Source organism: Stegodyphus dumicola, chromosome 5, assembly GCF_044657685.1.
Source record: "Stegodyphus dumicola isolate Sdum_Otavi_A_Nest chromosome 5, ASM4465768v1".
NCBI lineage: Eukaryota > Metazoa > Arthropoda > Arachnida > Araneae > Eresidae > Stegodyphus > Stegodyphus dumicola.
In genome coordinates, this window is record NC_140772.1 from 98,768,893 (window position 1) to 98,784,852 (window position 15,960).

General features: G+C 31.4%; 1 protein-coding gene across 10 annotated transcripts in view; it reads left to right on the forward strand.

The window, feature by feature from the left end:
- LOC118199039 (putative ATP-dependent DNA helicase HFM1) overlaps positions 1 to 15,960 on the forward strand; it is a 511,790-nt gene that overhangs the window by 203,750 nt on the left and 292,080 nt on the right. For all 10 annotated transcript variants that reach the window (XM_085816885.1, XM_085816888.1, XM_085816889.1 and 7 more), the window contains 3 exons: positions 3,023 to 3,168; positions 10,062 to 10,109; positions 12,839 to 12,885. In XM_085816885.1, the coding sequence (XP_085673011.1) occupies positions 3,023 to 3,168; positions 10,062 to 10,109; positions 12,839 to 12,885 (241 nt within the window). The remainder of the gene's footprint in view (positions 1 to 3,022; positions 3,169 to 10,061; positions 10,110 to 12,838; positions 12,886 to 15,960) is intronic.

Genomic DNA, 15,960 nt, shown 5'->3' on the forward strand with positions numbered 1-15,960 from the left:
AGGAGGATTGCAAAGATTTAGGAAAAAAAACCTAGGCAGTTGTTAATTATGGATTTCACTGCAATGTCTTGTCCATCTGAGATTTTTCTTAATTCGTCAACCATTGAAGCACAATCTTATCAAGAACGCTCAAGCGATGAAAGTGATATCATACCAATCAAGAAGAAAAGACCAATAGTTCATGAAAGTCATGACAGTGATTAAACTTATAATAATTTTTTAATAATCTTATATTTTCCTAGTGTAAAATAAATTAAATATGTACTTCTATTACCTACATTTATTTTATGAAATGACTAACGAATAACTTTATTTATTTTAAGATGTCTTACTTTTGTTTTATGTTTATAAATAACTAAATTATTCCTGTTTAGTGTGTTTTTCATTTTATATAACAATATCCAAGATTTCGATTTACACGGTTTTGTGCAGAACTTATCTTCTGTGTAAATTGAGGGATAGGTGTATAAAACAAACTTATGCATAAGAAGAAGGCAAAATTAAAAAAGTGTTAAAACTAACCTGATGTTATGTCAGTGTCTTCCCTACTTTAAAGAACATATTGAAACTGTGAGATAACTAAATTGAAAAATGATGATAATAGATGATAATAGGTCTGGTGAAAGGAAAACATATCACTGAAATCAATTTCTAGGAAATAAAAGGTTTTTAATTTTTTTTAGTTATTTTATTTACTTAATTACTTTGGAATTACTAATTTACTTTGAAAACTATGAATTTAACATGCTTGTGAATTGCACATATACTACATATACTTGAAAGAATCTGATTGCAAAATGATACACAAATAATATTAAAGTTTGCATAGAGAAGTGACTAAAACAGCAATAAACACTAAAATGTGATACTTCAGTTTTTTAAATAATTCTGAGCATGAAGAAATACATAGGGGTAAATAACTCCCACATCACTTTCCTGCTATTCTCAGTTTTAGTATTACTATATTTATTCACCTATCCCCCCTTTTTACTAACTTTATCATATGAAAATTGAGAGGGGAAAATTCTGTGAATAATATAATTTCTGAAGTATGGAGCTACAGTAAGAGCATAGAAAATGAAAGGTATTCATGGATAAACTAACCAGTGAATATCATGATATTATTTATTTAAAAAAAAAACCTATATACCAGTAGAATACATAATAATATTAATATTACATTATGTTGGTTTTTAATGAAAGTTTACCACCACTGCAGATATTGTCTGTGCAAACAGCTTACATTTGCATACTTAAAACGATTTTTAACATTTGAAAGAAAGAGACTAGCTTTAGAATACTGTGTTGTGAAATTTGTAAAAAAAATATCGCTATCTTTAAGTAAAAGGTGTCTGAGATGGAACTTTCACTGTAGAACCATCATTGACTTCCAATTCTATTCCCAAAAGTCAGCAACAGAATGTCACGAAATCATGTGTACAGCTTTAGGTACTAATGTGGTATCATACGACACTGTAAAGGTTTGGTATCGAAAGTTCAAAAACAAGGACTACTCAAGAAAAGCAGGGCACTCTCTCTGTTCTTCTGATGTTGATGATGCTTGCTGCTGAGAACTTGTGGAAGAAGATCAGTAGCACTGAGAGCTTGCTAAGGAGTTAAATGCTATGCCATGTCTATTAGTCGCACTATGTATCTCATAAACTTGATGTACAAATTCAATCACTGGGTGCCGCATGAGCTGATTTAAGCAGATAAGGACAGACGTGTTTGAACCTGCACTAATCTGCTCAAATATAAACTCAAAATTCTGGACTGGATTGTCACTTTCCTTGTGATGAAAAGTGCATTTACTTCAACAATACAGGCCAAAAAGAGGATTGGTTTGCACCTAATGAGCCCGTCAGCAGCGTTTCAAAGTGCAATTTGCCCAACAAAAAGATCATGCTTTGTATATGGTGATATATCAATGGTATTATCCATAAAGAGTATCTGGGAAAAGGTAAAACCCTTGATAGTAAGGTGTACAGCGAGATGCTAGTCCATGTTGATGCTGCTATCAAGGAAAAACATGGAACTGAGCTCTGACCCAAGAAGGTAATGCTTCATCAAGATAATGCAAGAACACATGTATCTGCATTCACTGGACTGGACTCTGTACAGATTCGAATAGGGTCTTTTGCCACACCCACCTATAATCCTGACATCACTTCTTTGGCCTTCTACCTTTTTTTTTCACATGTGCAGCTACATCTTGCTGGTGCTATCTTCTGTTCTGCACAGGATGTCCAAAATGAGGTTGATCTGTTTTTGTACTCACGGCCATCAAGTTTCTGGGCTGAAATCTTTGAAAAACTACCAAAATATTGACAGAAAATTACAGATTTGGATGGCGATTACTACCCACATTGAAGGTACTGCTTTCATGTTTTTCCCTAACTTTATTAAGAACGTTTTTTGGCAGAAAAGTTTCATTACAAACAGATATAATAAGATATAATCATTTTCCTATATCTTGAATATCACTTGCTGTTTTTGCTGTTCATTGTTACTCCATAGGCCTTAAATCATTCAGTGCTGTTTAAACTGTTACAGCTTGCAAGTTGTAATTCTCTTCACCATCAAGATAATTAGATACCCTTTGAACCTGTTCACGATAAATAACTTCATAAGTCAGAGCCCATACATCCAAAATGTACAAGCAAATCAATTAGTATGACAAGAACAATCACCACAGGGAGGAATACATTTTAAATTTTAGGAGAACTCGCTTTCTAAATGCCATGAGGAAGGAGGAAATTATAAGAATATTTACAAATGTTCAGAACTTTGTACTTAACAGCTGTAGGGAAAGTACATGAGTAAAGGGTATTTATTTATTTCATTATTCTTTTTCATTGTAATGAGTTAATTTGTAAGCATGAAAATATTGTATAGTAATGTAAAAATATGCCTGGTTATTCGTAACTTGGGGTTACGAATAACCTTTCTATCAATATTTGTCATAAAATATCAGATAATGAAATATTATTATGTCTACTACATTTTATTAAAAATATTTTAGTATCTACAAGCACTCTTTCTATGGGAGTCAATTTTCCTGCTCATCTGGTTGTAGTAAAATCTACTGTGCAGTATGCTGGTGGTTGTTACAAAGAATACTCTGAGACTCAAATATTGCAAATGATTGGAAGAGCTGGAAGACCTCAGGTAGCTTTAATAATTTATTTAATTTTTAATTTTTTTTTTTTTTTTTTCAATTCCAGATTTCCTGTTTCATATATTTCTGTTTGTGATACAATGAAATGCAGTATATTGTTGTATGTTAAAAGTTCATAAAGATCTTTTAAATAAACTGACCAGATTAACAGAAACTTTGCTGTATCTGTAAGCAATAAGTGAAGAAAAATAGCTAAAAATGTTCAAGTAAACTGAACCCCCCCCCCAAAAAAAAAAAAAAAAAAAATGGTTTTATGGATTTGTTAAAGCAGAAGCATCTTTAGTGGCTTTATTTTGTTGCCATTTTATTTTGTGAAACTGTTGAAAGGGCTTCTGCTTTATTAATTAATGTGTCAATTTTTTGGTTTGTTGCATTCTGCTGGATTTCATGTAAAAGTTTTTTCAAAACTATTTCTGTTAGATGTTCAAATGTCACTGAACCACTACATTATCCAAAAAGCATTACTTTCTGGATTATGCAATGGTCAGTGAATAACATTACAGTGATTCTTAAACTGTGGGTCATGACCCCAAGCAAGATTGCAAAGCAAAATGTGTGGGTCACAAAAATTTAATTGAAATATGTGTATTTAAAGAAACAATGGTCACAATCCCTTCATTATCTTTAATGTATTATATTTTCTGAACTGTGCAATTATAAATTGTAGTACTCTCCAAGTTTAGTTGTAAATTTTATTTTCATATTAAAAAATGCCACTAAGCACACCTTAACAGCGGTGTCACATCACAGTTTCAGCATGTAGGTTATTTCAGAATTAAAATTGCTGCAAACACACAGTACATAACCTTCTGTGCTAAGCAGGCATGCTGAGAATTAGATTGAAGCTGCTATGACTAGTGAAGTGATAATGTTTTTCCTATGTAGTTTTCAGTTTTTTCTGTTTTATGGAATAAGTGTGTATGGCACAAGAATAATACAGTATTGTATTTTAATGTTTTATTTGAGTGAGGTTTGTGTTTATTTGAATAATTATTATAGTAGTCTCTTCAAGCAGGATCTAGTAATTGGGAAGAGACATCTAAGGTGTGAAAAAGAAAGTATAATGAGACATTTCTGCAACTGTTCTTTACTTTCAGCAATTGTGATGGTAATGAACAATCTCTTTATTTAATTTGCAATAACATTTGGGCAATGAAAAGTATGAAACCTTGAAAATCTAAAGCCATCTTGAGACCAAGCATCCTTCATGCGTTAACAAAACAAAACAATATTTCAAACGACTGTTAAAATCTTCATATAAAAAATTATTATTATTATTATTATTATTATTGTTATTATTATTTTATAAATTTATGAGAGTTAGCAAAAAATATTTAATTGCATCACATGAAATCTCACATCTGATTGCTAACAAAAAAAAAAAAAAAAAAAGGCCATACATAATTGAAAAGATTTTGTATTACCTGCTGTACAAATGGTAGAAATACTCCAAGGAAATAAATATAGCAATGAAATTTGAAAACCACCTTTGTCAAGTGATATCTCAGAAGAATTTCTGAATTAAAATCCTGCCAATAAAATTTCTGGAATTAGCCAAGGTCAAGTCGAGCAACTACTAGACTTAATGAAAGCCCCAAATTTCCAATTCTGTTAAACATGACAAATTATGTTAAAAGATAGCTCAGTTATTAGTATATATCAGGCACTTTTATAAAGAAAATATTGATGTAAAATTGTTATTTTCTCATCATTTGGAATGGGAAGACATGCATAATAAAGATGACTACTTTTTTTAAACTGAATGGAGTATACATAGATGATGCAAAAGCCATGAAGCACAAAAATATTGATTTTAAATCTTTTCTGAAAGCTGCTGATAATGATCATGTAGCTTTTACACATTACCTAATACATTGAGATGCCCCAGCAGGGGGAAGAAGTTAACGTGCTTCAGGATACTCTCAAAATTATAAACTGTTGAAAGTCATGCCCTTAACAGCCATTTATTTTCAAATCTCTGTAAAGACGTAGACTCAGATTACAGAAATTTATTATTACATGCAGAAATAAAATGGGTATCAAAGTTGAAGAAGATTATTGTTATTAAAAAGCAAAATTATATTTTTAACAATTTTTTTAACTTAATCTGATTTTACTGCTCTTTTTCAAAATGACTCATGGCTTCCAAAGCTGTGTTGTCATTGAGAAGTGATCAGTTCAAGGAAATAAATAGCAATATGTTTGTTTGCTTTAAATGAAAAAATTGGAAGTTTTATTAAGAAGATCAGCCTCCTTAATAAAACTTTCATCTTCAAATTCAACTGTGATCAATTGTCAAAATGTTTTGACAATTGACACTTTTATAATTGCAAAAAATAACTATAAAACTTTAATTACAAAAATTATCATAGATCAGTTAAGAACCCTAGAAACACAGTTTTTTAAGTACTATATCAACTTTTGATTTAAAAAAGTTACCTTAGATTCAAAGCCCATTTTTGATTGACCATAAAGAAATTTATCACCTACCATATAAAGCCCAAGAGGGCTTTGTTCAGCTATCTAATAACTCAAAACTTGAGTCTCCACAAAATTCCTTGACCTTTACATTCAGCAGTGTCAAATATTGCATCAAGATTTAATTTGTTATGTAGCAAAAAACAAGCACACATGTCTCCTTAATATGTAATTTTCTTTCATTAATTACTTCTCATTTGAAACAAATTCTAAAACTATATCTTTTCGTGTGTATACTGTTTATCAAGGAAATAATTTTTATGGGATATTTATATTTCTTTAAATATAAATCATTTTGCTCTTCCAACTCTTGAAATTTTCTATCCCACTTGTGAAACATAGAAAGCAAGTCCACATACTGCCAAGTGGTAAAATCACTGAATACTGGTAGTTAGGTCCAGTGTTCAAATACCAGCATACAGGCTGGCTACATGGATGTTTTCATGACTTTACCCATGCATAACATGTATATGAACCAGTTTCCCTTAGAAAGTCCTTCTGAAGGTAGATAGATAGCCCCTGAGTGCTTTGTCATAATCAAATAAACCAAACCGAAATATAGAGACCTAGGTCTAATTACTCTCGAAATTGATTTCAAAATCTATGCCAAAATAAGGTTGCTTTTCTGTTAATTTTAAAATACAGAGTTTCTTTAACATTAAAGTAAAAAATATGATATTGATTTATAAACCATCTCATTGGGTACCCTGGAAACAGCCCTTTTGTTTTTCAGATAAATATGGACAAATTTTACTAAAACATTGTTGTATAGGGTTTTTTTATTATTATTATTATTATTATTATTATTTTATCTACATGTACGTGTTGGTAACTATAAATGTGTTGTAGGCTAAAATGACCTGTCAGCTGTGTCCTGTCAACTAAATATCCATGTCAGCTAAATGTCCTGTTGGCTAAATTTCCACGTTGGCTAAATGCTCATGTCATTTAATTGTCCATGTTGGCTAACTGCCCACATAGCCTAAATGTACATGTTGGTTAAGTGTCACAGACCCATTTTTATATCTTTATTTTATCTGGGGTTGAGAAAAAGAAAAAAAATCAATGGTAAAAAGACGTCATGTATGAGAAAAGTTTAAGAAGCATTGTTTTAAGCTGTCAGTTCTTTTGTGTTTTAAACACCCTTATCATGACTTTTGAAGTCTGTATCCACTTGTAATAAACCACCTTTATAGATCAGGTTTGAAAATCACTTATTTTTGTTCAGAGTATATCAAAGGTCACTAATTCTGGTGAAATGATGACACTTTTCTGTAATATCATTCAAATAGTCGTAATAAAATAAAGTGTAGCTATTTTTCTTCTGAACTGATAGATCATGGCTAAAAGTAAAAAGAAGAGTCAGTGATGTCCCTTAACACCAGCTTTCTGAAGAGCTATTACAGGAATGTAGTACAATGTTTACTTTTTTTTTTGAATGATTTTTAATAATTCTCTTGTTATTAGAGGATACTGTAAACACAAAGTAAAAGAGAATTAAAACTGAATTAAAATAAAATACAGAATTTTGAACTCTAATCAGTTTACTAACTCTAACTATATACAGGGTGTCCAAATCAAATGTACACTGCCAAAAAAAAAAAAAAAAAAAAAAAAAAAAGAAGAAGAAGAAAAGAAAAAGGAGGAAAGTTCTATATCTGCTATTCTACTGAGCTGATTGATGAAAGCCAAATTGTGTTTTTCATGTCTCGGAAGCTCAAGATATATACAGGGTGATTCAGAATTCATCATCAATATTTGGTAGGGAGGTAAGGAATAGGAAAAGAAGATTTCACACAGGAAAGTATGGGCTCAGACGAATGCATGGTGGTGTAGAGGGCGCTGTGTGTACACCATTTCCATATATAAGCACAGCTGTTTGACGTGTGCAGCCAGTCGTCATTCGACTAGGTGACTTTGCAGAAGTAACATGAACCGGTATACGTGGAATGAATTTGCAGATATGCATGTAAATGCCAGGCACATTCCAGAAGGTCTGGTTGTCCATGCAACGTCGTTGTGAGTCATGCATTCTTCCACATGGTCAGCAGTTCGAGCACCTCTTGTAAGTCTGTAAAACTGATGCAAAGAAATGTTTCATGTAAGATAATAATTTTTTTTTTTTTTTTTTTTCCTTACTACTTCCTTCTTATGTGTTCTTTCCATCATTGAACTGGGGTCATTTTACTACTACATGGCATATGCGCCCATGCATTCTTATGTAAAATCTCCTTCTTTTCCTATTCCCTACCTCCCCACCAAATATTGATGATGAATTCTGAATCAACCTTGTCTTAGATTTATATACAGCATTGTTCTAACATAGGTATTTTGACACAAAATCAGACTTCTTCTGAACTAACATACCAATTTTTACCCATATTTCGATTCTGCGATTCAAATTATGCCTATATATTAAATTTTGTAAAATTTGGTGCAGAAATTCAAAAATTTATCTTGCCACAATTTTTTCAGTTTGCACCAAGAATAATTCACTTGGCAACTTCTTAATATATAGCAACCAATTTTCCGTTCCCTTCCATTATGCCAGAGCGTAAAAAAAAGTCACATCATCCCTACTTTCAAATAATTTTAGCAAAGTGTCTAAACAACATTTTATGTTTTATCGCTTTAAATAAATATTATGCCGAATTTCAAAAAGCGCCAATATATAAATTCACATGTATCTTCGGAAATTTTGAATAAAACACTGTAATTTTTTGCAGGAATGCTTAGAAATACGTCTACTTTAAGATGATGGTAAACATTTTATAGATTATAATTAATATTTTTTTGAAAAATTTATAAAAATTATTTTAAAATACAAATTTTAAAAATAAATCACAAAAAAATGGGTGAATTTTATTTGGAGTGAACATGAATTTTAAAATGTAAAAGGAAGAATCAAATAAGTTTAATAAAAAAAGAGAGATTAATAAATATATAAAAAAAACTCAGTGGGGCAAGCAGCCCTAATGGGCCAAGGCCTGCAGTGCCCTGAAATCTGCCGTGGGCTCCAGGGTGCGTAAGCATATGCCCTGAACAAGTGGTCAGCTTGTCGCAGCCCCCCCCCCCCAGTGTTTAGTCCCCAAGTGAACTTGGTACTCATTTTAGTGATCCAAGAGATGGAAATCAAGGGATGAAAGGCTGAGTCAACCTTGCCCAGCCCGGGATTCGAACCCCGGACCTGTGGTGTTGCTGCACGATGCGCTAGCCACTGCACCACCGGGCCTGGCAATAAATATATACCAAACTCAATTAACATTGAGGAGTTAAAATTTTGACAGCTAATTTTTACAAAAATTGGTAGTTTGTCGTAATTTGAGTAGTAGAATTGAAATATGGAAAAAAATTGGTATGTTATTTCAGAAAAAGTCTATTTTTTGTGTCAAAATACCTATATTAAAACATTACTATATATAAATCTAATACATATCCTAAGTCCCGCTTTCGAGACATAAAAAACACAAGTTGAATTTCGTCAATCGGCACAGTAAAACGGGAGAAATAGAACTGTCCCCCCCCTTCTTTGTTTTTTTGCGCAGTGTACCTGTTTTGAGCAGTTGATTAAAAGTGAAGTTTTAGCGCTATGAAGGCAATATTGGCCACATGTGGGAGCTGAATTCGTAGAGTTTGGCAACAATATTTTTTTCTTGCGTCCCACGCATCTACGCTTTTGCTGAGCTGACAAATGTAAAAATGGTGTCACCGCAAGAGAAGGCACATTGTTCTCTGGTATGCAGAACGCAAATCTGTAGTAAAGATGCAAAGAATGTTTCAAACAGTTTATAAAAAAAATTCACCCCATGCTGAAAAAACTCCAGCATAAAAAAATGGGACAAACGTTTCATGTGCTTTATCACATGATACAGTCATAGGACCATTTTTCTTTGCTGAGACATCTGTGATGGCAAACAATTACCTGCACATGTTACAAATTTATCAATACCCCAAATGTAGCATTTACAACCCACTGTTATCTTCCAACAAGATGGGATCTCTCCTTACTGGCAAGCATGTTCATGCATTTTTAGATACATTTTTTTCTAACTGATGGATAACATGCGATTACTCAGGGAACATCCGTGATATTGAAGACCTTTGTACCTCCATAACCGCAGCCGTTGCTGCTGTGACTCCAGAAATGCTACACCAGACATGGCTGGAACTGGACTACTGGCTGGACATCCTCAGGGCTACTAAGGGAGCTCATGTGGAATTGTACTGATTGTTTTATAAAAACTTTGTGAATACTAATGTCTAATTTTACAGTTTTCTTATGCTTTTAAACTCTCTGTTAAGTAGAGCGACCTCTCCAAATTAGGTACATTTGATTCCCACACCCTGTGTATGTATATATATATATGAATATCATTGTTGACTAAAATATACGTCTTATTTTTAGTTTGATTCTTCTGCTGCAGCTGTTATAATGACAAAATCAAGTTTAAAGGTAACTATCATAATTTATTACTTCTATTTTGCTCTTCCTTCTGCATCATAAATCTACATCCCCTATTTTTAATTAAGGAATTTTAGTATTCTAATGAATACACTGCTTGATTCTGAATATCATATTTTGTTTATCCATTTTTGTACATTAAACTTCTAGATTATTTTTAATTTTAAAGTGTATTTCTCAAAATCAAATTACATTCATGAATAAATAAGAAAGCAGGAATCACAATATGTATGATATCTTTATTTGTATGATTTTGTGTTTGAAGTCAGCCTGAAATTCCTTGTATCCTTTGAATTAAAAATAGATTATAAATTAATCTATTAAAAAATTTTAGTTTATCCATAAGTTTATGGAAAAAAAATGTATTTCAGTTTCAGTTATTTTTGCTTCTGCCTTCCCCCAAAAATTGTGATTTATTTTTGTTAAAAAAGGTAATTAAAAATTATTTTACAATTTATTATAGAATAGCAGTTGTACAAAAATTAGTTATTATTTTGTTTACTTTATATCAATCAATTGTTCTAAGAACTCATAATTACTAATTTATTCAACAATTTTGTAAAAATACATACAGTTGAGATATAAATTATACTGTGCTTACTTACATATTTCGTTCCTTCCTTATTTTCTGCCTCAGCTTTTTCAGCAGGTATAAACTTCTTACTTATAGTAGCAACATGCAAAAATCAATATATAGCAAGTTATAATACATAAGTGAGAAGATTAGTATTGAAAACAATAATTGAAAAGAACCATTTGAAATACAATAGTATTAGTACATTTAATGACTTCAGCTTCCTAATCAGCCGAATCCTTGTCTTAGCATATCTCTTACATCACATAATTTTCCTCTGTAGATCATCAAAAGACCAAATTAGTAAAACCAGGAGAGAAATAAATGAGTAAATATTATATATTTCTAATAAATTTTTGTTCTGTTATTGTATGTTAATTTCTTATGCAAATATTGATTTCAAAATTTTTGTAGTTTTTCTCAAATCATATTATATGTATGCATAGGCAATGCTTTTACAATGTGGCAGTTTCTTACTGGCTTATTGGCTAAAAATTTATTTATATGAGAACTTAAGTCAGTTCATCCAAACCTCTCTTTAAGCAATGCTGTATTCACTGCGAAGTAATATTTTAAATAACTGAATTTCTCAATCTTTGTCAAAGTTTCATTATCATGTATGACTTTCAAAGTGACTCCAGAAATTCATTCTCTACGTTCATATAATTTTAGATATTTCTAATTTAAGCAGTTTACCAGTAAATTATAGTACTTCTGTCGTTTTTGATTCTGGAAATAACTAACATCTGAAATCTCAGAAATTACTTTTTGCAAAATACTAAGATTCTGTTCAGTGTTAGAATACAACTGCATATTCCTTTTTAATCTTCTTAGCCATTTTATTGTTTAGTATATATGTATTTTATTGTTTAGTATATATATTGGCTATGAATACTGACCTGTTCCAATTCATATGAATCTGATTCTCAATTTTACTATCTAAAATTTTTTATTAATTGATATTCTCTCTTAACTCATTAGTAAGACCATTTAATTCTTCTACTGAAAGAATATATCAGTTAAAAGCTGGTAGATGTAACTTTCATTCTGGAAATTACTATAGTCATTGATTCCCATACAGCTGCTTATTTCTGCTTTCTTCTCAGAATGGCAAGGGGTATTTCATCTGATTCTGCCATTTTCAGTAGCAATTAAACAGTCTTATCAAACAGTTTTCAAAAAATATTTTTCTGAAACTATTATAATCAAATGCTTTCATGTATAAAGGAAACAAAGCAGCTGGCTGCTCACCCACTTTCTAATTCTCATCTCTTGACAAGGTGTAAATCATGTCTGGGTCATCAACATTGCAGTGATAATTCTTAAGTCTGACTCCAAGATATTACACCTGGCAAAGCTAAGAAATACCTCCTTCCCCCTCCTCTCTGTTGAATAGTTGTTTATTTAATACTGACATTGCTTGCTTTATGCAATTATGGAATTGTTTAATACAAATGAAGGCATCATTAACAAACCAGCCACCCTTTATGAAGTAGAACCTAAGAAGTAGTAACAAGGATCATTTTAGATTCTTAAAGGAGTGTGTCACATGCACTCCTGGGCCCACCAGCAGCCGAGCGATAAAGTCGCTGAACGCTGGTAGTTCGGTCCGAGGTTCGAATTCCGCGAACGGGCTGGCTGCATGGGTGTTTTCGTGGTTTTCCCCATGTGTAAAGTGTATACGAGCCAGTTTCAACTTAGAAAGTCCTCCACGAAGGCATCCCTCCCCTTAGGCAGATAGCCCTAGTGTGCTTTGCCATAATTAAATACACCAACACACATGCACTCCTGGTGAGTTAAGTAGGAAATAATTTTGCATAAATATTCTGTTATGTCTATTTAATTACTAGTTCAAATGATGTGGGCCAATTTGTTTGTTTGTTGAAAGAAAAATATAGCAAATATATGTAAAGAATTTAACAGGAGAAAAAAGGAAAAGGCAGATGTAAAAGTGCATAAAATATGTTTATAAAACGTAACTTATTTATTACCTAAATGAAATTAAAGTATTAAAATAATTTTAAAGCATAAAACATCTTAAACTCTAGAAGATTGTTTGGCATTTAATGCTTTATTTATAATATATGAGTGTATATTTTCCTTTTAGTATAAAGTCTAATTTTAATATATTTTGAATAAATTTTAGGAAAAATATGAAAAATTAGTTTATGGAAAACAGTTGATAGAAAGCAGGTATTTTTAATTGCATCTTATAAACAAAGAATTCATTTTTATGTTTTTTAAGCTTTTTCTTTTTTGTATATGTCATAACCTTCCTCTTAAATTCTGCATCTTAAATTTGTAATCATCAAAGCTCCATGTGTGCATTCAATAGAATTTTTACCAGTACCTTTAAGAGCATGTATTTGTATCTTGAAATGTACCCAAACTATTATTATCATTAAACAACATGCTGCTTCAAAGATCCTTTTCTTTCAGAAAAGTAGTTTATTGTAAATATGTCAGTTGTGTTAGAGAGAAATTTAAAAAGATTTTGCTTTAATTTTGATTAATGTATTTACAAATCTTCTTTAACTGCTAAATTATATTTTCCTAAAATCTTTCCAAAACATCAGAATCTGTTTTCATTTTTAAAGTTGTAATTAATTGTTTTAACATTTCTTTCCTTTTAAAAATACAAAAAAACCCTTATTTCATAATTTTTTTCCTTTCAAATGTTTTTCGGTAAATAATGTTACAGCTATTGCATATTTATTTATTTATCAATTTTAATCCAATCCACTGTGGCAGCATATTTCAAAAGAATATCATATTTGTCTTCCTCAAAATATGCTGAGTTTTTGTCTAAAGCTAAGCAGTTCCTGGTCGAATTATCTACAAGATATTGTTATGAAGTTAGATTAAATTCTTCTGTAGGGAATTTATAATAATCCGATCAGAGTTTAAATGATTACTTCAATCTTAATGATGTATTTTGAGTGAAAATGTGCACTCAAATTGCCCTCCTTTTCTGTAATGACAAGGATCACAAATTTAAGTATGTTTATCTCAGTCTTGTGTATTCTTATACTGTCTCAGATCTAGTTTGTCAGTGACTATCCACACTAATATTTTATGATTCTGAAAATACAATATTATAACTTATTTTTTGTCTGTGTTTGATGAGTCAATAATTCCATATTCACCCAAATTTTAAATGAAAATGAATGTTTTTGAAATTGAGATTGCTATCTTCAGTTGAGGCATAAGCTAGAACTGTATGTAAGGAACTGCTGGAACCAATCAATTTTAAATAAAGGCATAATGCTTTTTGCAATGCCAAAATTTGCATTGTTACACAAGAGAGTTTAAGCCATTGATTTAAAATGTAGAAAAAGAGGAGTATTAAATTTTTGGAATATTAAATTTTTTAATGAAAATGCACTTTTTATTCAATTCAAAGACAAGCATACAGATGTTTAGAAAATTATATAAAAACAATTTCTAGTGCTTCTTGGTCTTGTGAAGCACATTTAAACCCTGCTAAAGGTATACTATATTAGTTTTAAAATAATTATTTCTGTATAGAAGGATACAGAAAAGTGCAATTAATTTATTTAGGATTTAAATAAACTTTATTAAAACATCAAACATTGGATTCCATGTACAAAACATTATTTTGTCTCTTTGAATTATCCCCAGAAATTCAGATGAAGAAGACCAAGCATAACTTTATTAAAAAGATTTTTTTAACGGTTAATGAATTTAATTTTGTATAAATTATGCATTATATAAAGAACTGAAAAGCAAAAAGTTTTATTTCAATATTGAGATTTTCATTCATGAATGTAGCAAATATGGTTATGTATATCAGTAAATTTAAATAGATTTATGAATACTTTACATGGTAAATATATACACACACACATATATATATATATTGTTATAAAATGAACAGAGTAATGGCTAATTGAATTTTTGGACTTTATTAAGTAAAAAAGGTAAAGAGAACTTACGTACATCTTATTCTTTACATGACACCTTTTAAAATAACAGAAACAACAGTGATGCCAGATGCATAAAACATAATTATACAACAAAACAATGATGCCACTAAAACTGCACATAAAATAAATTAAATGCTTGATTCTCAACAGCCTCCTTCAAGCATGAAAATAGTCATTCTTCATATAGATTAACCTTTACTTATATGCAATTTTTACTCCAATCAACTTCTTCTGAAAATGAAACTGAATTGCTGGAAGCAGACTCAGAATGTCTGCTCGTAGTTCATTACTTCTGACGTAGCCTAATTGAAAATGTCCCTTCGAAAACTCATCTTGCACAAACTTGTACTTTAGTCAATGTGCTTTGTGCGTGAGTGGAATATTGGATTTTTGATGTACTTGATAGTACTCTGATTATCAATTTGTAGGATAGGCAATGAGACATTATTAGCTATCTCCTTGAACAAGCCCTTCAACCATATCAGGTTTTTGTGGCATCAGCTGCTGCCATGAACTCTACTTCTGTTGTTGAATTGGATGTGGCCTCCTATAGCTTGCTTGGCCACATAATTGCACTTCCACCATAGAAAGAAGTAACACCTGTTCGAGACCTGCGTGTTTCTGCACAGCTGGTTGTTAACTGTGTCACTAAACAACATCAAACTTCTATTATCTTCATTATTGTACACAATGCAGTGTCTAGTGGTATTGCAAAGGTATCTTAATGTAGTCATTATGATTTCCTAATCAATCTCTCTAAGATTGTTCAGCTTTCGAGACATCAAACTCACTGCGTAAGCAATATCTGGCCGGGTCCCCATCGCCAAGTACGGCCAAACTGCCAACTACTGATCGGTATGGAATTTCACTGCTGAGAGGCCTCGCCTCCTTGATCTTGATCATGCCATCGTCATTTAAGTCAACCTTGAGACTCAACTTCTTTACTTGGATGTGTGATGTCTTAGCATCTCCATGTCGCTCTAATATCCTTCTTGTAAATGCTTCTTGGTGCAGGAAGAATGATGACTTTTTCAACATTCAACTTGTAGACCAAGGAAACAATTTAACATCGTTACTTGAATGTTAAAATGTTGTTTGAGCTTGTCCATAAATGTGAAAAATGATGCTTTGTCCAGCGACAATGGCATCGTCAACATAAATTGCGATCAGCATCTTATGTCCATAATTATTTCGTGTAAACAGGCAGTTGTCGGATTTACTTTGTGTCATGTCAGCACGTCTGTAAAATTGGCATTCCAACATTGTCCAGCTTGTTTCAAGCCGTATAAAGGTCGGAGCATCTTGCATATACGCTTACTTC